The 21345-nt window shown below is 35.5% G+C and overlaps 5 protein-coding genes across 5 annotated transcripts; 3 read left to right on the top strand and 2 right to left on the bottom strand.

Moving 5' to 3' along the window:
• Positions 1–3578: 3578 nt before the first annotated feature.
• On the top strand, positions 3579–10974 carry MONOS_12334 (uncharacterized protein). Its single transcript, XM_067864946.1, has 4 exons — positions 3579–3755; positions 3816–5051; positions 5082–5271; positions 5347–10974. The coding sequence occupies exons 1-4, from the start codon at positions 3605–3607 to the stop codon at positions 10280–10282; spliced, it is 6513 nt and encodes a 2170-aa protein (XP_067730584.1). The 5' UTR covers positions 3579–3604; the 3' UTR covers positions 10283–10974.
• Positions 10975–14259: 3285 nt separating this feature from the next.
• Positions 14260–14478, top strand: MONOS_17335 (uncharacterized protein; the record flags this gene model as incomplete). Its single annotated transcript, XM_067870247.1, has 1 exon — positions 14260–14478. The coding sequence occupies one exon, from the start codon at positions 14260–14262 to the stop codon at positions 14476–14478; it is 219 nt and encodes a 72-aa protein (XP_067730583.1).
• A 2555-nt stretch (positions 14479–17033) lies between these two features.
• MONOS_12333 (uncharacterized protein) lies at positions 17034–18064 on the bottom strand (the record flags this gene model as incomplete). The annotated part of the gene is made up of 2 exons (XM_067864945.1): positions 17034–17789; positions 17846–18064. The coding sequence occupies 2 exons, from the start codon at positions 18062–18064 to the stop codon at positions 17034–17036; spliced, it is 975 nt and encodes a 324-aa protein (XP_067730582.1).
• A 1829-nt stretch (positions 18065–19893) lies between these two features.
• On the top strand, positions 19894–20389 carry MONOS_17334 (uncharacterized protein; the record flags this gene model as incomplete). The annotated part of the gene is made up of 3 exons (XM_067870246.1): positions 19894–19896; positions 20019–20035; positions 20167–20389. 3 exons carry the CDS (start codon positions 19894–19896, stop codon positions 20387–20389), a joined length of 243 nt encoding a protein of 80 aa, XP_067730581.1.
• A 529-nt stretch (positions 20390–20918) lies between these two features.
• MONOS_17333 (uncharacterized protein) lies at positions 20919–21224 on the bottom strand (the record flags this gene model as incomplete). Its single annotated transcript, XM_067870245.1, has 1 exon — positions 20919–21224. The coding sequence occupies one exon, from the start codon at positions 21222–21224 to the stop codon at positions 20919–20921; it is 306 nt and encodes a 101-aa protein (XP_067730580.1).
• Positions 21225–21345: the final 121 nt, after the last annotated feature.

Below are 21345 nucleotides of genomic sequence, written 5' to 3'. Positions count from 1 at the left end.
ATTATTATTATTATTATTATTATTATTATTATTTTTTTTTTTTTTTTTTTTTTTTTTTTTTTTTTTGTGACGGACGAGGCTTAAAGTTAATTGTCAGGTCACAGAGGTATTGTTTTAAGAAAATAAATGAATATATTGAGTGAATTCTTGAGATATTTTGTGAATGCGAAAAAAATATCAAAAAACTCAATTTTCAGTGTATTCAGAAGCATCACTACCGTCACCTACTCCTAGATCCTCGTTCAATGATCCTTCAGCTGTTCGAGTAATATCGCTATCAGCCTCTGTGTTTTCATCGACAAAATCTCTTATTTGCTCCTTTTGATTTTCGTAATCCTTTGTGGGAACAAAATCATGAATAATTCGAGCATTCTCAAGAAAGTATAAAGGTTTGCTTTTCCATCATAAAACTTGCCAAATAATTATCTTAAAATTTTAATCATGCACTTGTACGTGGTAAAAACCTTCTTTATTGACTCCAAAGCCCTTCGATAATATTCATGCAAGCAGATGTCGTTTTATCTTTGAACCGGTATTTATGGCAAACTGTTGAATGTTTAAAACCCAAAGAATTCAAACAGGAATACGCGCGCCACTCGTCAGAATAAATTGTTGTCTGCTTTTTTCCGAAATTTTCAATAATGGGTATTAAAGTTTCTTTCTTTCTGTTTTCGACACGAACTATCAAACATTTTCCTTGGTTACGATCTGTTTTTCGTTCTACCATTCCAAAGATCCATATTTGTTGCTTGTTCCTTCCTTTTTTGAATTTTCTTTTGCGAAGAACGGCTTCATCTATTTCAACGATGCATTCTGATCCTCCCAATGTCAAATCCATTTTAGAAACAGTGTAAACAGCAGCTGTTCGAGAAACACTTGCCCAAAATGAAACATTATCTCTGCTTTTGCCCACTAAATTATGTAATTTGTTTGAAATTTTATTTCATATACAATAAAAGCAAAAGTTGCTGAAGTTTTGATATCCCAATCTTAGACCTGAAAAACGAAGTGTCCTTATTAACATTTATTTTTCTTTTTCAATTTTTTTTTCATATCCAGCAACACTTCCCCATATAAAAACAAAAATTCATTGGTTTTTGACAATTCGTGAATTATTTGTAACAGCAATTAAGTAATTGGACTCGATGCCATGTCCATGCGCAATCAGGGTCCATGAACATTCTTCAATATCTCGAAATAGATATATTTGTTTCTATTTCACTCAGGATCAAATGATAACGAAAACTGATCAATCCCATATTTTCTGAAAAACGAGCATAATGTGTGTAATTCTTTTTGAAAAATCGCTAATGTTTAATTTTCAAATAAATAAAAAATTTCAAATTTTGTTCAAATTATTGTTAACGTACTCCATACTTCACTAATATGGAATCTATTTCTGAATAATGCTGTTTTATTCTTTTAAAAAGATGATTCGTGAGAAGAAACAGAAATTTGAGCAAAATATTTAATTTTTGATTTTTTTGAAAATTGAACATTTGCGACTTTTCAAAAATAATAACCCATATTTTAACAAAAATGTACAAATAAATTTCTCTTTAAGTGATGAGAATATTACAAATATACATATTGTTGTTGTTAATTCCATTTTTTTAGGATCAAACAAAAAATTAAGGTACACCTATCTTCTGCATTTACCGAATAACATAGCAAATTCAAAACAATAACAAAAAAAAAAAAAAAGGAAATTTTCAACAACGTTTTTATGCTGATATAGGGTTTTTTTTTTTTTTTTTTTTTTTTTTTATTTTTTTTTAGTACACTTTTCGCTTTTCCATCGAGAGCAAGAGAAACAAATATTATTTTCTTTTTCTTTTTCTTTTTCTTTTTCTTATTCTTTTTCTTTTCTTTTTTCTTTTTCTTTTTCTTTTTCTTTTCTTTTCTTTTTCTTTTTCTTTTTCTTTTTCTTTTTCTTTCTTTTTCTTTTCTTTTTCTTTCTTTTTCTTTTTTCTTTCTTTTTTTTTTTTCTTTCTTTCTTTTTTCATTTTTATTTTTCTCTTTCATTTTTTATTTGATTATTTGTTTTGTCCATCTTTGACCAATAAATTTCTCCAACTTATTTTGAATCACAGACCCTCAGAATTTATTCAATTGACTTTTATGATTTAAAACATATAGAAAATATTTTATTTTCTTCGTTAGTTTTTTCATCAAAAGTGAAAAATAAAAATATAAAATTTATAATAAACTTCCGCGTTTTGATTGCCACTTTCATTCTTTTCCAAATGAACCTCCCATCTTCAATCAGCTGCTATTTCCATCATCCTCTTCTCTACCTTCTCCTTCAACGGGGTGACTTTCTAGCTGCAACCAATCATTTCTCCATATCAAGTGAATGCAACCCTGACGAATGATGCACATGAAAAAAAGCATTCATCATGATTCAGCTGCTGAATCAGTACGAACAGATAAAATAATAATAATAATAAGAATTAGAATTACTCAAGCATTGAAAAAGAGAAACAAGAACACACAGCAAACAAGGAATAACTCTGCCTATAGGAAATGTAAGTTAAGCGTGCAGCATCAAATCACAGACATTCATTTCTAAGTTTGGATGGGTGCTCCTACTCTCAATGCACCTCCAAGTTGTTTCCATAAACATGCAATATCGTACTTTGCAGCTTTCAAAAGTGCAAAAGAAAACAAATTAGACGCAATATCATTTTGGATATGGTTCACATTCATTGCTGTTCTTATTTGGAAATTGAAGAAAAAAAAGGCCAAACATTCAATTATCGCATCCTTGATTATCAGTTCAAAGTTTTTTTCATATCTTCATCTTCCTCTTCTCGTTTCAAATGACTTTCCCAACAAAGTTATCGATCACCCTTTTTGCCATCTTTCCTCTTTTAAATGCTTCAATCTCCTGATTTTCAGTGAAAAATGAGATACACATTCTCTTTTCACCTCCATTCTGTTTTAACTCTTTGTTGAAAAATATGAACAGTCCAACAAATGCCCAATGTTTTTATTCATTGTCTTCATCAAAGGATCTCGCTGTCCACCTTTGATATTCGCTCGAATAATTGTATATTCCTCAATTTATTCATTTTTATAGATTTTCTTCCCCTGAATTGATGGGAATCACAAAAACAATCAACACTCAAAAAATACAAAAATAAAAATGCAAGCAAACATCAAACTTTCCTTCTATTCCGTTTTGACAACTGATGCTTCTTCGGTGTTGCTGGCTTTCAAACACTTTCTTCAATTAGAAAAATAACTTTCAGCTGATTTGCTTTGCCAGTCCATTATTTTTTTTTAAAAAAAAAATTCGCAACCCCATTGTGCAGTTTGCTTTGAAAATTATCGAAGCATTTTTCAATATTATGCTCTTTGATTTCAATTTTCTGTTTGCAAAGGAAATATCAAGATTGATGAAACAACAATTAGAAAATCGAAGAGAACACTGTTAATTTGAGCACTGAACATAAAACATTTAAAATAAAAATCTTTCTCTAAAAATATAAAATAGTTGGAAAGAATATATAAACTTCAGAACAGAGAAAAGTTAAAATTAATTATTCATCATGACCATTATTTTTTTATTTTTTATTTGATTGTTAATTTCACACTTAGCATGAGATATTTGATTGTAACGATATGTGCGCTTATATACAATATTAATGGCTACCATGGCCACCAATTGGCAACAGTCGATCATTCACCTGGTTCGAATATTGTTTTCTATGATAAAAACTGTGATATGAATGAGTACATGGATATGAAAAGTATGCAATTTTAGTCAATAATATATTTTAATAATATGAATCTGTGACTATCATTTTCAGATGTATGTTCATTTGACAATGAAGAATTGCTCAAAAACGGAGAGAATAATGAGAATCTGGATGAAGTAAAAGACATAAAACAAAATCCACAAAAATATTCGAAGCCATTTTTTTCTTTCAAAGATTTAGGACGAATAAGCGAACAAAGCCAAATCATCGGAAACATGAGATTAATTAATTCGTCAGTTGAATTGAAGGGGATTGAGCTGATGGGATGTGAGTGTGGGAGTGTGGTGTATGGAAGGAAAGGGAGTGTGGTTGTGGTGAGAGGGTGTGTTGTGGGGATGGGGAAGGATGATGGGGCAGGTGCATTTGATCTGAGTGGGAGCATTGGGGTGTTGACAAACATCACATTGAAAGGGTGGAGAAGAGGGGGAGAGATATACTCGGGAAGGCTGTTTGGAGGGAAGGGATATGGAAGGGAGAAAAGTGAAGGTGAAGAAAAAGGAGGAGAAGGAGGAGAAAGTGGAAGAGGAAGAGGAAGAGAAGGAGAAGGAGATGGATATGGAGAAGGCATTGAAGGAAGTATTTCGGTGAGTGAATCACACTTCTCTTCTTTTTGTGTCTCATCAGCCCCATTTCTGTCATCTCCTTCAATACCCCTAATATCCCTCTCCAAACTCACTTTTTTCAACATCTCAACAGCCAATGATGTATGCTCGCCTTCAACCACTACGTCATCCCAAACCTCGTGTTTGATGAGCAGCTGCTCATTTTCATCAGTCTGCAATGCATATGATGGCGGAATTGTCCCTTCCCTCAACAACCCATTGGCTTCCTTAACTGTTTCAAACTCCTCATTTGTTAGGTGTTATCGAACAAGAAATGTTGAGTTCATTGGAACTGAAATGAAAAAAAAACAGCCAGGAAGACAAAATTCAACAGAAAATGGACAGAATACATTTATTTGGTGTGAGTGGAATGGATCGAAGACTTCAGGAATTGTCCAAGACGGTTCTGACAGCGCTTCGAATGGAGGTGCAATTTATATGTTTAATCTTCAGTCTGGAGAAATGTCTATTTCTCACTGCACGTTCAACGACTGCTATGCATATTATTGTGGCGGAGGGATAATGTGTCTTGCAATTAAGTCTATACACATCGAAAATAATGTGTTCAATGCTTGTACTGCACAAAATGAATATGGAGGAGGAATATGTGTGTATGGAGTTTCAACATGTGTCAAGATCAGTGAGTGCAAATTCCGGAATTGTGAAGCATACAATGAAGGAGGAGGTCTTTGTCTAAATAATTTTCAGGTTTCAGGATCAAGTTGCGTTGGTGAAGAAAAAGGAGGAGGTGAGAGCGCGTGTGTGTTTGACTGCAGTTTCGTATTCTGCTCAGTGGCAAACAATGGAGGTGGAGGAATGCTTTGCTATAATATTCATTCAATACAATTTAAAATGAGGAGCGCTCAGTTTATTTCATGTTCCGCATTAAGTGAAGGAGGAGGGTTGTTTTTCAGACCAGAAAAAACAGAAAAGCCAGATAATGAGATTTATTGTTTTTTTTTGTTCTTTCACGAATGTAGTTGCAGATCTGAAGCCACTCCTTATGGTCATGATATGATGTATGGAGATGATTTTAATCTTTTTTTGAGTTCTGGAAATCCGTTTTTTGAATGCTACACCTTAAACACAGATGACCAGAGGGTGTGCTATGCGAATAATCCGTCAGGTTCTTGGATTTTTGACCAAACATCAAAAAAGGATTGGTTAAAGAGAGGAATTCTCAATCGATTTGTGGCTGTGAGCGGAGGTGGTGAAGATGATCTATGTGGACTGGATGAGTCAACTGCATGCAGAACCATTGGTGTTGCAGTCATTCGGAGCGTGATCCAGGTGAGCCTGTCAGTCATGCTGCTGGAAGGGAGTCACATAAGCGAGACAACTACAATTGAGATTGGGACAAAGAAGATTTCAGTCATTGGGAAAGGCAAAGATAAAAGTTTGATTGAAATGAAATCTCTTTCGTCAACTGGACCTTTGTTCAGTGTGTCAACAGGCCATCTGGGAATGAGCCATTTGAAGGTTGATTGTAACACAGAAGCAGAAACTTCTCCGAGTGTGGTTGTTGTGTCTGATAGGAGTGGGTCACTCTCATTGGAGGATGTTGTGATCACCACAAGTGAAACAGGAAACTTTGTGATACCATCTTCAGTGCTTGTGGTGCCACTTTTACAGCTGTCGATGGTTGATGTGGAGATCATAAATATGAATGTCTCAAAACCGTTGTTCTCTGAGCCGAATCAATCTCCTTCTTCTTCTTCTTCTTCATTGTCTTCATCTGCATTGTATCTGACAGCCACAGCATCAGGAGACAGCGTGCTGGCGAATGTGAAGGTGATGAATGTGAAGTTGACTGAAGGAGATGGGGTGGTTGTTGCAAAGAGTGTGAAGGCAGGAGAGACATTTGTGGTCAAGAATGTGACAATCGAAGATTGCGAGTGCAAGGCTGGAAGTGGTGGTGGGATTAAGGTTGATTTATTATCACCTTCAAGTAAGCTTAGGGCAGGAACAACAACAACATTCAACAGATGCACAAGTGGCAGATTTGGAGGAGGGATGATGTTGTATCTGGCTAACAACTCGATTGACTTTTCGATTGTGTCAGTTGACTTTTCAGGATGCTCTGCTTTATTGGGAGGAAATAGTCTGCTTATATCAGGATGGGATCTGAGTGAGATTGTGGATAAGGAGCACTTCAAATGGAAGATGAGTTCAGAGGAGTTGGAATCGTTGGATTCGTTGTGTGGATGGGAGAGGAAGACGACAGGAGAGGGATATGTGATTCCGCTTGTTGTGTATTTGTGGAGGAACTGGAGTAGGGATGGGTTTGTTTCGAGAGATAAAGGAGGAGACTTCAGTGGGTGTGGATATTCAGAAGCACCATGTTCATCAATTGATCACTTGATATCACTTCGATGCCCAACACTGGGAGAAGGGGAAACGCATATTGCCATTGTGGGATCAGGGTTGCTGAGACATTCCATATCATTTTCATTTTTGTCTTTTTCATCATCAATTTTAGAGAAGCCAAAAGTGGCGATTGAAGGGACAAAGAAAGGAACAGGAGTGACGATCAGTGATGAAGATGAGAATGATCTGAAAGATTCAATGATATCATCTAATGTGAGTTTGTCACTTGTAAACATGTCATTCACAAAACCAGTCGCGAAAACTAATCATGCAGTATTCATTGAATCGTCAGGAACAAATGCATTCTTGACAGTCACGGATTGTTCTTTCGGAGCATTGGCAGGGCTGACAGAGGCATTTGCATATTGCGCGATAAAAGTTAATGGAGGGAGCGCTCTGATTGAGAAATGCACGATGAATTTGATTTCTGATTTGAAAGGATTCATCAGCTTGAGCAAAAGTGTCGATCAGGTGATTGTTCAGAAAGTGAACATTTCATTAACCACTGTGACAGAAAGAAGCCTGATTTCGATATTTGAGGATGAACTCACAAATGAAGTGTCAGTGTCATCGGGCTTGAATGCGGCCGAAAACGGTCATCCTAAAAACAGCATGCCATTGCTGAAAGTTAATGGCTGTTCATTTGCCAATATCACGAAGGAAGGAAATGGGGCAGGGGTTATTGATGTGGGGTCATTTGATTACGCAGTTGAATGCATATTGGATGAGTGCGCAATGACGAGTTGCAAGAGCGCTTCGAGCACGGAAGGGGGAGGAATGAAAGTGGTGCTGAAGAGCGAAGAAACAGTTTTTAAAATCAATGACAGCTCTTTTTCGACGTGCAAGTGCTCGTCTGACACAGGGCGCGGAGGAGGGCTGTTTATCAATGGAGCCGAGGATGATGTGAATTATGAAGGTGACGCCAAGATTCCGTCTCTGAATTTCAATATCGTGGACATCATGTTTTATTCGAATGAGGCACATGAAGGGAATGATATATTCATCAAATGCTACTCGATTGCAAAGCAGATCAACGAAACACTGTTCACTTTGAACTACAACCAGGAATCATTGAACTCAGACAACTCCATCTGCGGATGCGATTCAAAAGGGAATGCTAACATGGATCTGATTCCGCTGATCACATTCTATTATTCGGCACAGGTGTTTGTGAGTGGGAGAGGGAGTGATGGGAGGGGATGTGGGGCACAGACAAATCCATGCAGCAGCATCAACTGTGGGATTGAACACATCCAAGAAGGGGTGATGAATGCGATCCTAATTGATGGAGAAGGGTTTGTGACAGAAGAATGTGTGATTGGAGATCTGGTTGTGAATTCATTGAAAAAGACACGGGGGGTTGTTCGGTTGAATTCCAAGATTGAGAAATCAGGTGAGAAGGATTGTGTGATGGAGTTTGTGAATGAATGTTCAGTAGAGAAGTGCTCATTCGAGTTTGAAGACACATTTAAGGCAACTCACAACCATTTCATGAAAGTGAAGAATGGATCAACAGAGATCCATAAATGTGAATTCTGCTCTTCAGCAACAGCTGTTGGGATGAGGCTGAACAGTTCGGTTGTAAGCGTGGAAAGCGGAGAGCTGAAGATCTCAGAAACAACATTCAAGGATTTGGAATCAGCAGGTTCGGTGCTGTTATTCAACAAAGAATCGAATGTGACTCTGCTTGAAACGAGCATTTTGAACATCAAATGTGAAGGGAATGTTGTGAGTGTTGGAAGAAAAGCGAAAGTGGTGATGAAAGAGATGACATTTGAGAATGTGACACTGCTGTTGAAGGGATGTGCGATTGAGATGGAAGATGCTGAACAAGAGGTGAGTGTGCTGAACAGCTCATTTGGAAGATGTGTGAATTCAGTTGACAAGGGAAACATGATACAAGTGAGACAGTGCAAGGAAGTGAATGTTGAGAATTGTGTATTTGATGGAGAAAAAGAAGCAAAGGCAGTTAATGAAGGAAACAAGGGAAAAGAAGGATTGTGCAAATGGAGCGGATCGTTGATTGACATTGAAAACAGCAATGTGGAGATGAAGGAAACAACAATCAGAGCCAGCAAGGCAGGAGGATTGTGGGTGAGTGGGGGAAGCATGAAGATTGAAAACAGCAAGTTTGATATCAACAACCCCGAGATTGAGGGATACGGATCAGCGCGAAGGAATGCAATCTGCACAGGAAATTGCGAACTGAATGTCGTAAGCGTGAAAGGAGGAGATGGAATGTTTCCAAACACATCGTTGTGGATATTGGACGAAGGATGCCAATTGAGAGGAATAGCGAGTGAAAGAGGATCTTCGTATTTCATCCCAGTTCTGGAAGAAGTGAAGAACACAACACAGCCAACAGGAGAGATGGAATTAATTATTCATGGGAAGCTGCTTCTTCCATGCAACTTATCACTAGAGATAAGCATGAAAGATGGGAATGAGGAGGAGATTGTGAGAAAGGAAATTAATGGAGAAGGATATATTTCGGAGAACGAAGTGCATTCTGTTGTTTCATCGGAGCAGCTGGAAGCAATGGAAAAGAAAACAGAAGTGAGTGTGCGCATTTTATTTGGGAATACAGGATCTTCGTCATCAACAGATTCATTCATTCTGAAGAACAAAAGTGAGACTGAACCAAAAGGAGATGAAAGAATATCCGAAGGAGAGGGAAAAATTGAATGGAGTTTGATTGCGTTTATTGGTTGCGTTATTGTTCTTTTGATTTTTATTGCTTTGTTTGTTGTTGTTGTTGTGTTAATGAGAAAGAAGCAGAATAGAGGTGGAAGGAAGGTTGAAGATGGAGATATTGAAGAATCAAAGAATGTTGGAAGAGGGGAATGGAGAAAAGAAGATATTGCGCAAAGAGTTGAGGAGGAAGATAAGGTGCAAGTTTTATTGGATGAAGAAACTGGAAATGAGATAGGAATTCTATCAGAGAAATGTAAAGAGCTCCATCCATACGAGAATAAAGAAATTATTGAAAATAAATTCGATCAAGAAGAAGTTGTAGAGGTGGTACCTGTGAATTATGTTGAAATACAGACGATTGCTTCGCTTCTGAACAGCGAAAAGGATGGAGGCATGGAGAATGGTGCTTGTATTGGTGGAAAGGAAGATGAGAATGTGCGAAAAAGTGATAGAAAAGCGAAAAGGGGGAAGAGAAGGAAGGGGAAGAAACGGAAGCAAGTGGAAGAGATTGATGAAATTGGGGATGAGAGGGCAGGTTCGGAGATTGGATTGGACGAGTTGGGTGGGGTTTCTACAGATGATGGAAGAAATGGAAAGCAGACAGAATATTATATTGGGATATGTTCAGCACCAAATAGCCATTTTTCGATGATTGGAGACGATTCAGAGGAAAAATCTGTCAATGAGGTATTGGATGAAGAAAAGGAAGTGTTGAAAGAAGGAAAAGAAGAAGAAGGGATTGGGGAAGAGAAGCAAAAGAGGAGGAAGAAAAAGAAAAAGAAAAATCAGAAAGGGGAAGATAAATCAGAAATTGTTCGGGATATTGCTGAAATGGGGTTGCTTGATGCGGGATAGAAGGGAGTTGAGCAGGGTAGATAATATGGTTGTGGTTGCTTCAGAAAACGAGGAGGATGGGAGGGAGGGGAGAGTTATACTCAGAAATCAGAAAGAATAATAATATGAAAGAACTTTCATCTGAAAAAGTGCTGATGAAACTGCATTGCTCCTTGAAATTCAGTTCATTTGCAAAATGAAAGACCCTCCCAATTGAACGTTTTGATGAATGTTCTGAAAGAGAAGAGTTGGGAACACTTTACCAAATTGATAACTTGCCTATTGTTACCGTTGCTATATTCCTTATCCTTTTACAAAATCTTTTATATTCATTTTTCTATTCAATTCAATTATTTTATTTTTTGTTTTTCTTATTATTGCTGCGTTTGTTGTCTTTTTCCAACCGGAAGAATAGCAGGAAGCATTTAGCCCAATATGTTTATTTTCAGAAAAAATTTTATCCATCTGTTATGTTTTTGTTCAAATTTTTTCTTGACTTTGACTTTTTTGACAATCTCAACTATTTCTTTTCTTTTTTGAATATTTCCGTCACTTCATCACAACTTATTTGCTTGCTTTTCTTCTTTGCTATATCATTGGGCTGCATGACACAATGATATATTTGAAGTACTTTCAGTCAATCCTTGTCACATCTCGAATTTTTAAATCGCTTTTTATTGTCAGCAAACACTCAACTCAAGACTTGATTCTGTTTTAACATTCATTTTTTGATGCAAAAGAATCGCGAAGAGGATAGTGAAAAGGATGAAATGGAGGATGACGAAAGGGAAGAGGAGAAGGGAGAAGAGAAGGATGAAGCGAACAAAGATGAAATTGAAGAAGCGAGGAGGAAAGTTCTTGAAAAAATGGAAGAAGAATGATAAGAAAATACCACCATTTGGCTGTACCATTTCATTTGTTAAGGTGTATTTGGAGATTATCATTTCATGAATAATTATTCAAATTATTATTTCAATTGAAAATTAATCAAATGAACATTCCCTCCATCTTATTGGATTTTAAATTTTTTTTTTTAATGAGGAATACTCATTCATTTGAGATTATAAAGGAATTATAATTTGCAAAATAGATAAAAGTGTTTACCGAAAGAATAACAAGAATTCAAGAGATAAACGAACTTTTCAATAAAAAAAGAATATAATTTGAAATAAGAAATAAAAAAATCGATGGAAAAAGAGTCAATCCTGCTTTGTTTTTCTGTTTGTGTTGTGAAAGAAAAATTAACAATTTCGAAAAAAATCAAACAAAAGCAAAACTCAAAATTCAGTTTATTAATATGGTTATGCAACCCATAATTTTATAGGTGAGAATTTTGATTGATGATATGCTGCGTTAAAACTTTGTTCGAGCTGTTTTGGATGAAATGCCACGGATGCAACCATGCGAATTATAGCGCTGCAGAAGGGAAAGGATTTTGTTTACAGATGAAGGAGCGTGGGGCTGTTTGCATCGATTGCTTGCGAAAAAGAAATTGGTGGAGGGAAATTGCATATATTTAAACTTGGTTATATGTTACAAAACATATGATGCAACACCAGATGCAATATTTTGAATGAAAAATAATTTAAGCAAGATGCAGAAAAAGCGAGGAGAATGTTTCTGAAAGATTGAATTGCATTGCTTGTTCATTTCGAGGGAAAGTGCAGTACTCTTGGCATATTTTTTTGCGCATGACTTGCTTTGCGTGATTTTTGGGGGGAAGATTTTCTTTGTGGAAAAGGAAAGGGAATTGAGGGGTTGGATAATGGAGAAAGCGAGTTGAACGAAGCACTCAGCAGGCATTTACAACAATTTCATTTGCATTTTGCATGAACCCTTCTGACATGCTGTCAGTGAAGACTTGGTGTTGAATAAATCTTTGAAAAAGAGTTGATTTGGAGAATGCGTATTCTCATCTGATATAACAGCCAACTTCACAATGGATTCTAAGAACAAGAAAACCAGTTGAACAGATAATTACCAATCCATTGGAGTGGGAAAATATTTCAAGACCAAAAAGATGATTTGATTTTTATTTTTTTTATTTCATTCATTTTTCTTTAAAGGTGTTTTTCCAATGAATGCATATTGGCCATGAACAGGAATGTTATAGAAAGAAACGCCTTCTTTTCATTTCACGAAAGATTCAGAAGTTTTGAGGAAATTCTTGTTTGTATTACATTCAACGATGACATTCGTCCTTCTGCCATCTATTTTGTATGTTGCATAGTCTGACAATGCTTGACATGAGCTTGAAAGAGAGAAAAAGCAGTTTGCTTAGGATTATTTGGAGAGTGTTTGACGGAAGCGATTTTTTTGTCGGAGCTTATAAACTGGCTGGGCATTCACATTCAGAACACATTCAGTTTATTCTATCACCCAACATGACTTGGAAAAGCTGTTGTCTTCTATTTTTCTTCACCTTCTTCTTCACCTTCTTCTTCACCTTCTTCTTCACCTTCCTTAACTTTCTCAACAATCTCAATTCAATAAGGGATGTTCATCTCCAGAATCGATTCATCAATCGCATAATCATAAGACTCTTCTTTTTCTTCTCCTTGTCTTTGAAAATTTTGGTATTTGTGTCAACTTCTTCAATCGTCAACAACTTCTTCAACTTTATGTTCTTCTCTTCTCATATTTTCACAATGCATAAAATTCTTTGAATTGTTAACGCCAACAGACAAACGTAATTTTCTTTTTCTGAAGGAAAAGCTGTTTAACCACACATAGGCGGTCGATGATTTGTTTTCTTTCATCTTCATCTGTTTGTATCTCTCAGTCTTTCACAAATTTTGTGATAAAAATTGTTTATTTCATCTGAAATCACCTCATCGAATGAAACATTTTAATCAATCGACATAACGCAAGTTATTTTCAACATCTTTATAAAAAGGATTAAATTCGCTTCACAATTCTCAATTGCTCCACCTTCATAGCCCTAATCATCTTTTGATTCTTCTTCCTCTTCTTCCTCTTCATCATCATCATCATCTTCTTCTTCTTCCTCCTCTTCTTCCTCTTCTTGTTCTCCTTCTCTCCAGCAGTTCTCCTTTTCCTCGTAATAATTTCCGTTGAAGCCATCTTCTTCAATTGCATTGTCTTTTTTTTTTTTCCCTTTCGTCTCACCGATATTTGAGGCAATGCAAATCGTGTAATTGATTTATTGCCATCACTTTGTCGCCAACGGCCACATCACTCATTTGCATTGCTCACATTGTTTGCGTTGTGTTTGTTTTGTGCTCGTTTTTGGATGAAATTGAAGAAGTTGCGAACAATTTGCGAGGAACATTTGGATGCCAAAAAGGGAGCATCATCATCAAAAGAGCAGAGAATGCAAATGGCTGGAGGCAGAGCAGAAGAACACCATCTGGCTGTTGCATCGATCGAGGCAAATGGAAGCGAAGTTTGTGTGTCTTCTTCGTCGGCGTGAGAAATGATGAAAAAGAAAATCTCCTTTCTCTTCCACAAAAATGAGTGGAAATTCCGCCATTTTGGAAGAAACCAGGGCAACCATTTTGCGCGACCTATGAATGAAGATGCGTTTGAGGTGAATTCTGTTGAGCTGCCGAATGAAGATGTGTGAGCAGAGGGCGAAAGAGAAATTGGAGCCATTGAGAGTTTTGGAGATGGCGCTGATGAATAACAGGGAAAAAAAATCAGCATTCATTGAGTTTTGTGAGCCATGCGATTGATGAGATGCTCGGCATCGAGGAAGAAGAAGAAGATGAGAGAAAAGCAACTGTTGGAGGCTGAGAAGCCATTTGGTTTGTTCGTTGGACGAAGGGCAGCTTCAATTTCAGCAAGGCCAAGTCATTAATTGATCTCTTTCAGCCAGGCGGAGCAGAAGAATCTTTTGTTTGAACACGGATAAAGGCCAAAAGGAAACATCACTTCTTTTTTATTAATATTTTAGAAAGAAAGAAGAAGACGTCCTGTTCGAGATGAATAATTGAGAGAGAGTTAAAGAGAAGAAGGACTGAGACATATATTGTTGGATGGATGGTTCACTCGGCCTTCATGCGAATGGGATGCAGCATCAATTTTTCCAGGTGAAGCAACAGATTGGAGAATATCATCTGTCATTGTCCATTCCAATGGTGCAAGTGGAGATATTTTACGGAGGAAAAGAAAGAGCAGGCATTATTGTTGTTGAAGGGAGAAAGAAAGGAAACACAACAATTTCAGCTGATGCAAATGAACACAAAAGCGGGTAAGAAGACAAAGGGATGAAAAAAGCGAATAAAAATTGCACGTTCAGCTGAATCGACAGGAAAACGTTGTGAAAATTCATCTGTCGAAGATTTCGCATTCATCAGCATCATTTCATCTGATAGAGCTCCAGTTGCAACAGAAACATTTCAATGGTCAATGATCGTTTCATGTAATGCACAATATGTTTTATATACAGCGCTGTTAATTTTGGTGATTTTTGTTTTGCTAAGTATTCTTCTGGAAATACGGCAGACTTCTTCTCACACGGCTCAACTTCATCACAAGCTACTCCGGCAGAGAGAGAAAGAGAGAGAGGAATTTTATTCTCAATATCTGCTCATCTTCTTCTTCATATTTTTGAGTCAGCAACATTTTTAAGTAATTTTTTGGATTCGTCTTCATCTTCTTCCTTCTTTGGGATGCGGAATAAGCGAAAATTGAGCGAATCTGATTAAAATCCATTCTTTTTGAGTATTGCTCGAAAAGACATCTATTTTGTTAACTCTTTTTTGGAAAACGTTTCTGACATTCACATCAACACAGATGAATGAAACAAGGAGAAGATGACAAAAGAATAAAATAGTTACGCAGAGAAGACAAGAAAGTCAGTCCAACCGAAAAGAGAGACAAGTCACTTTCACAGAAATGGATTTGGCACTTTCTTTTCAATGAGTGTATTTTTGGAGAATTATTATCATGTTCTGACAGAACAACTATTTTATTCACAATTCAATTTGTGGGATGCTTGAAGCAGAAGGCAGACATTGAATATCAAATGGCATTTGTTTCTTCAAAATCTTCTTCTTCATCTTCTTCGGCAATTCAATAAACTCTCCCACTCACTGATTTATTCTTCAACATTTCATCCTTCTGTCAATTCTGCTGCTGATTTCTCGTTCATTGTTCATCTCTCTTGAAGCTCATCTCTTTCGATCAAAATCATCATTGTTCATCTTCTTCATCACCTTTTTCCAAAAACTCATTTTGTTTCAAATTCTTCACAACAAACTATCAACAAACATAAAACACTCAACACCTTATATTTCTTCGTTCTTTTTGTTCTTCTATCATCGCCATCAAAAAAAGCATGATAGTTTCAAACAGAATTTCTTTTTCTTTATCTGCATTTTGAGTGTCTTTTAAAACAGAAAAATTGGAGAATGGAGGAGAAAAGGCAAAGGAAGACTTTTCAATTGAACACATCAATCATTTGCATAAAAGTTGTGAATTCATTCGCTGCGTCTTTTCAATTCATTCTCAGCAACCAAAAATGAAAAGTTTGATATTTTCATGAATGCATCGTTTTTGTATTGGGCTTGAGAAAAAAGGGGGTTTGGAAGAATAGATTTTAAGAACATTTCATGAATTGAAGAAAAATGGAGATGAAAAGAAGAGAGAAAGGAAAAGAATAATTTTGAGCAGAGATTAAGAGAGATCAGTCAAGGAAATAGAATAAGGATCGAAAATGATTGATGTATGAAGAAATATTTATTTATGTGGCAACAAAGCAGCTGAAGGGAAAATACAATTGGAGCTAAACTTTTGGATGATATTGTGAGAAAAGAATGTGAGTGAGGTGTCTTCTCTTTCTCCATCAATTGGAAAAAGCAGAAGAAAACAGAATGATGAAAGAAAAAGGAAGAGAAAGAGAAAGAGATGGAATTAAAGAGATGTTTTGAAAAATTCCATTTTGAGATGAAATGAATGAGACAAGTGTCCTTATTCAAGAAGAAGAGATGAAAGGAACGAAGAGAAAAACGAAAGGGCTATTATGGGGAAGAAAAGAATTCAGAGATATGAAAAACTGAACAAAAATGAGAAGAATTTGAAGAGCAATTAATTCTGATTGACTTGTCCTGTCATTCCCATTCTGAGTTGAAGCATTGGATCAGCTTCTTTTTCATCCATGTTTATTCTTGCATTTGGTGATCACCAAGCTGATGTCTGCATTCTTCAACAAACATTTCTTCATTGATGCCTTTTCATTCTTCTCAAGAGTTTTCATATCGCATTTCGCCTCTCACTTCTCGAATTCATCGAGAATGCGAAGAGAAAGAAAAAAATCAAAGGAAACTTGAAGTTTCAAGAGGAAATAACAGAACAGTTCATTTTTTTAATAAATGATTCGACTTGAAAAAGATATGATGCAAATATTCATTCAATGACTGTTATTGATGGTGATAAAAAAATAATGGATTTTTTTTGATTATTTATTATTTGAAAAAGGCGATAAAACATTAATAAAAATTCTTCAATCCATTTTTTTGTAATTTTGCGAAATGATGAAAAACAAAGCTGTAAAACTCATTTTAGGCTTGTCGAATTGTGATATGACGCTGAAAGTAAAAAATAAATAAAAATTTTGATTCACAGAATAAAGAACATCTCAAATCCTCAAACATTCACAGAACAATCTGAAAAATGGTCAGATAATCTTGGAGAAATAAAAAACCTCATTAATAAAGAAAACATGTCAAAAGTTTTGAAGAATCATCAACCAATTAAAAAGAAAAAATAAAATATTTTTGAGTTACAAAAGATGAAACATTTCTCTCTGTTAGACATTGACAAGATAATCAGAAACATCCAACGATAATACATTGCAACCATTTTTGAATAGAAAAGAAAATATTCCATGAAAGCATGTGATTGTATCTTCGTATCCTTCTTCTTCATTCATTTCGAATAATTTCCTTTTCAACTCTTTTCTTTTCGCTTCTTCCATTTCATTATTCTTCTTGGCTTTCATTTGCCTTGAAAAATTCAAAAGGATATTCAAAAAATATCTTATAATGTTATCTTTCAAAGTTGATTGCTTCATTTCCTCCAAAAAGAGATCAACAGCACCTTCCTTCACGAAAGCATCAATTTCCATATTTCTCTTTTCTGCCGCATATTCAAGTGAATAGAGGCATCCATAGCGAATTCCTTTGTGATTGTCCCTTGATGCTCGAAATACTTGAACAATGCTGCCAATGAGTCCAGCAAATTCTTCGTTCCACAATATGCTTGAATCGAAGAAATCATAAACCTCATTGAGCCATCTCCTGATTATCATCACTTCTATTCTTCCATTTACTTCTTCTTTTCTCTTCCAATCCACACAATTCGACAATTCTTCCAATTCTCTTGCTGCTTCTCTTCCAAAATGCAGCTCATTCACAATCACTTCTTCCAAGCTATTGTCAGCCCGAAGTCGGTAAATCAAAAAACCCCAAGCAGACTGATATGCAAGCTGGGTTAAGTTGTGATGCTCCTGATGATGTTGGATAATCTCGTTGATCTCATTAAAATACAGCTCTTTTTCCATTTTCTAATAAAAATCGGAAAAAATCAATAACATCAAAAACAAAACAGAAATGCTCAAACCTGAAACGTGTAAATGCGTCTCAAAGCCAGCAAAGCCATTTCCACTTCTTTTTGTGTTTCTTCATCTTCCTGTTTGTTCAATGCAACTTTAAAAAGGCATGACATGCAAATAGGTATCAACTCTGAATTGAACTGGTTGCCAAGCAAAAGATAGCATTCGCACAGATCAACAAGAAGCCTTTCATTCTTTTCTTCTCTCTTCTCTTCTTCAAAAATCATCTTCTTAAATCTTTTGTTTAGCGAAGACGAATCAACGTAATCATTCCATAACTTATTCAATATTCCGCAATATCCCACATGCTTCAGAAGCATAATGACATTTTCCATTGATATTTTCCTTTCTTCAATCATTTTGTCCATTTTGTCGTACAAATCTTTTGTGACAGTCCGATGAATTGCATTTTCATTCATTCCATCAATTATTTCATTCATTTCTTCAATTTTCCTTCCTTTTTCATCTTCAATGCAATGCTCCAGTTCAGAAAACAAATCTTCAATTAATTTATTAATCACAGAAAGCCCTGAACATTCAAAAAATAGAAAAAATTCACAAACTTGAAAACTTGTCTGCAAGTGAAAGCTCCTGAGTATTATCAGTGCATTTATATTTATTGTGCATTTCCATTCTGCTCATATCATTCAAAGATCAATTTGAAACAAAGCATCACATTCAATGAAAATATCACAAAAAGCAGAAAACATCTTTCATGATTGACAAAGAAAGATAAAGGACAAACCCAATTCCTTTTTCTAGTTAAAAAACTATATGTTAAAAAAGAAATCACAAAGAAGCCACGAGAAAGTCTGTATCAATTCAAATACAAAAGAGTTTAATTTCTGTCTGATCGAACCAACAATAATTCATTTCATCGAAATGGATAGAATTTCGAATGAAAACTTGAACATGTCGGAAAGTATCCCACATGTCTGGAATTGATTATTAAAAAAAAATATCTATTTTAATACTCTGGGCCTCATGAAGAGGAGGCAATAAATTGTTTTGAAGAACAAAACAAAGAAGAGACAAAAAAGCAACAGTTTGTTCATTAATCGTGCATATATTTCAGTGCTCCTTTAATTTAAAATTCAAACATAAGTATTTCAATTTTGACACTCACATTTAGAGTTATGTTGAGGCTTTGCTTCATCGAAATGATTTTTTATGTTTTATCAAAGCGTTTACTGGCTTCTGTGGTTGCTTCAAAATTAATATGTTGAGTGAAGCTACAGATCATAAGGATACTTTTATCATTAGTTCCTTTTTTGAGTGGGTTGTTCAGGATGAAGGAGGATTGATGGAGGGGATCAAGCTTTCGTCAATTCACATTTTTTTGAAGCTCTGAAACATGATAACTGAATATCTTAGGAACTGTATCAAGACAACATTGGGCTGCATTGTTGATCGGGCATTAAAAGAGATTCTATAACAAAAGGCTTTGAGGCTGAGCGAAGATGGAAAAAAAATTGAGAAGATAAAGGGAGATTATTGCAATATCGAAATCAAATAGCAACCGAGTTTTTGAGTTCATTTCAACATTTTAATCGTTCAGTGGTGTAACCGCTTGGTAAGTATTTTTCTATAAAGACACTTGTTGCATTTTATTGAAAGTCATCATTTGGGTTGTTTTGATGATTGTTTTTGATTCGCCAATTTCAGCGTGGATTTCAAGGCAAAGGCGGAAACAATTTGAACGATGCCGGAATGAATCTGACAAGACAGAACAGACCACGATAGAAATAGTTGATCAAAATTAGGTGTGCTACCAATTTTTTGTTGCATTTGCAATGTTTTTTTTTTTTCCAAGAAGAATTAACAAAAGAAAAAGAAAGAAAGAAAGAGATCAAGAATAAAATAACTCAAACTTTTTTTCAATGATAATTTCTAATTTTTTTCTTTTCTATTATATCTCTTTTTTTCTTTCATTTTTAGTGTTGCACAGAAGTTCTTTTGACTTTTGCAAATAAAAAACAAATGGTTGAGAAGAAATGATAAAAGGCAGACTGCTTCGATCAGAGGGGCGAGAAGAAAATCTTAATTTTTTTGAAAAATGGTATTGCCTCATTTGGAACTTCATATTCTTCTTTTTATTTGTGTTCTTTTCCATGAAAATTTATTGGTTAATTTTGCGAATTTTTTAAATATATTTCACTCAAAAACGGATTTGTCTTGCAGATCCTTATCAATTCAATGTCAGCAACTTGCAGTAACTTGCGAAGACACTCATCCTCATCGTATTTGTTGGCCTGTGTTTTTTTTGACAGCATCTGCCGTTGGATGTGTCTTTCTTATTTCTTTCCATCAAAATTGTTGAATCGCTCAGAACAATGCTGAACAGCAGCTGGATGGAGAGAAGACTCATTGACAGAATGGAAATGCTACTGCATTCAGCTGAGTCTGCTTGCACATGCGAAGGGGAAGAAGAAGAAGAAGGGGAAGAAGAGGTCAGAGTTATCAGTCCGTTTGAAGAGGAAGTGAAGGAAGTGAAGGAGAAGGAGAAGGAGACGAAGAGAAAGAGAAAAAAGATATTGCTGATTTGTCGATGAATTTGGGGAAGAAAGACAAAAGTTTGATTTCATTCATCAATAAAGAAGAATCAAAAAAGTGATATTGCTGCTGCTGCTGATGATGATGAAAGAAATCTGGTTTTTCAAAGAAAACTCAAAAAAAAGTGGTGTAAAGGAAGAAAGTGGAAGAGGAGAAGAAGAGAAAGAAAGAGATAAAGAAAAAGGAATGGAAGAAGAAAAAGAATATAACAATGATGATGAAGATGATATTGTGATTAATTTGTCAAGTGCATCATTTGTGTGGAGTTGCCATGAAGTTGCAAACAAAAAGAGGAGAAAATTCACAAGAGGAATAAAAGAAACGCTTCAAAGCGTCAGTTCCATGTGAGAACGAGAGCAAGGAGAAGAAAGAAAAAGATGGGAAAAAAGGAAATGAAGAGAATGATAAAACACAATCATCATCAACATCTGCATTAGCAACAACTTCATTATCCTTTTCTTTGTTAAGAAAATCCAACCTTTCGTGAAAGATGCTGATGGAATCTTCGCATTCTTCTTCTTCTCCTCACTATTTTCTCTTGTTCTTCTTCTTCTTCTCCTTCTCCTTCTTCTTCTCCTTCTCCTTCTCCTTCTTCCTTTTCTTCTTCTTCTTCTTCTTTTCTTCTTCTTCTTCTTCTTCTTCTTCTTCTTCTTCTTCTTCTTCTTCTTCTTCTTCTTCTTCTTCTTCTTCTTCTTCTTCTTCTTCTTCTTCTTCTTCTTCTTCTTCTTCTTCTTCTTCTTCTTCTTCTTCTTCTTCTTCTTCTTCTTCTTCTTCTTCTTCTTCTTCTTCTTCTTCTTCTTTGACAACTTCATTGACTAACTTTAAAATAACCATGTAGATATACACAAATGAAGAAGAGGCTGATACAGAACAAAAATGAACATTTTGCGAAGATGTTAAAGAGGACAAATGCATAATCACTCCAGAATAGAGAAGCTGGAAAAGGAAAAAATGG

Source organism: Monocercomonoides exilis, assembly GCF_001643675.1.
Source record: "Monocercomonoides exilis strain PA203 chromosome Unknown scaffold13-1861174, whole genome shotgun sequence".
NCBI classification, from domain to species: Eukaryota; Preaxostyla; order Oxymonadida; family Polymastigidae; genus Monocercomonoides; species Monocercomonoides exilis.
Note: the sequence above shows the minus strand (reverse complement) of the source record. Positions and strands in the feature narration are given on the sequence as shown.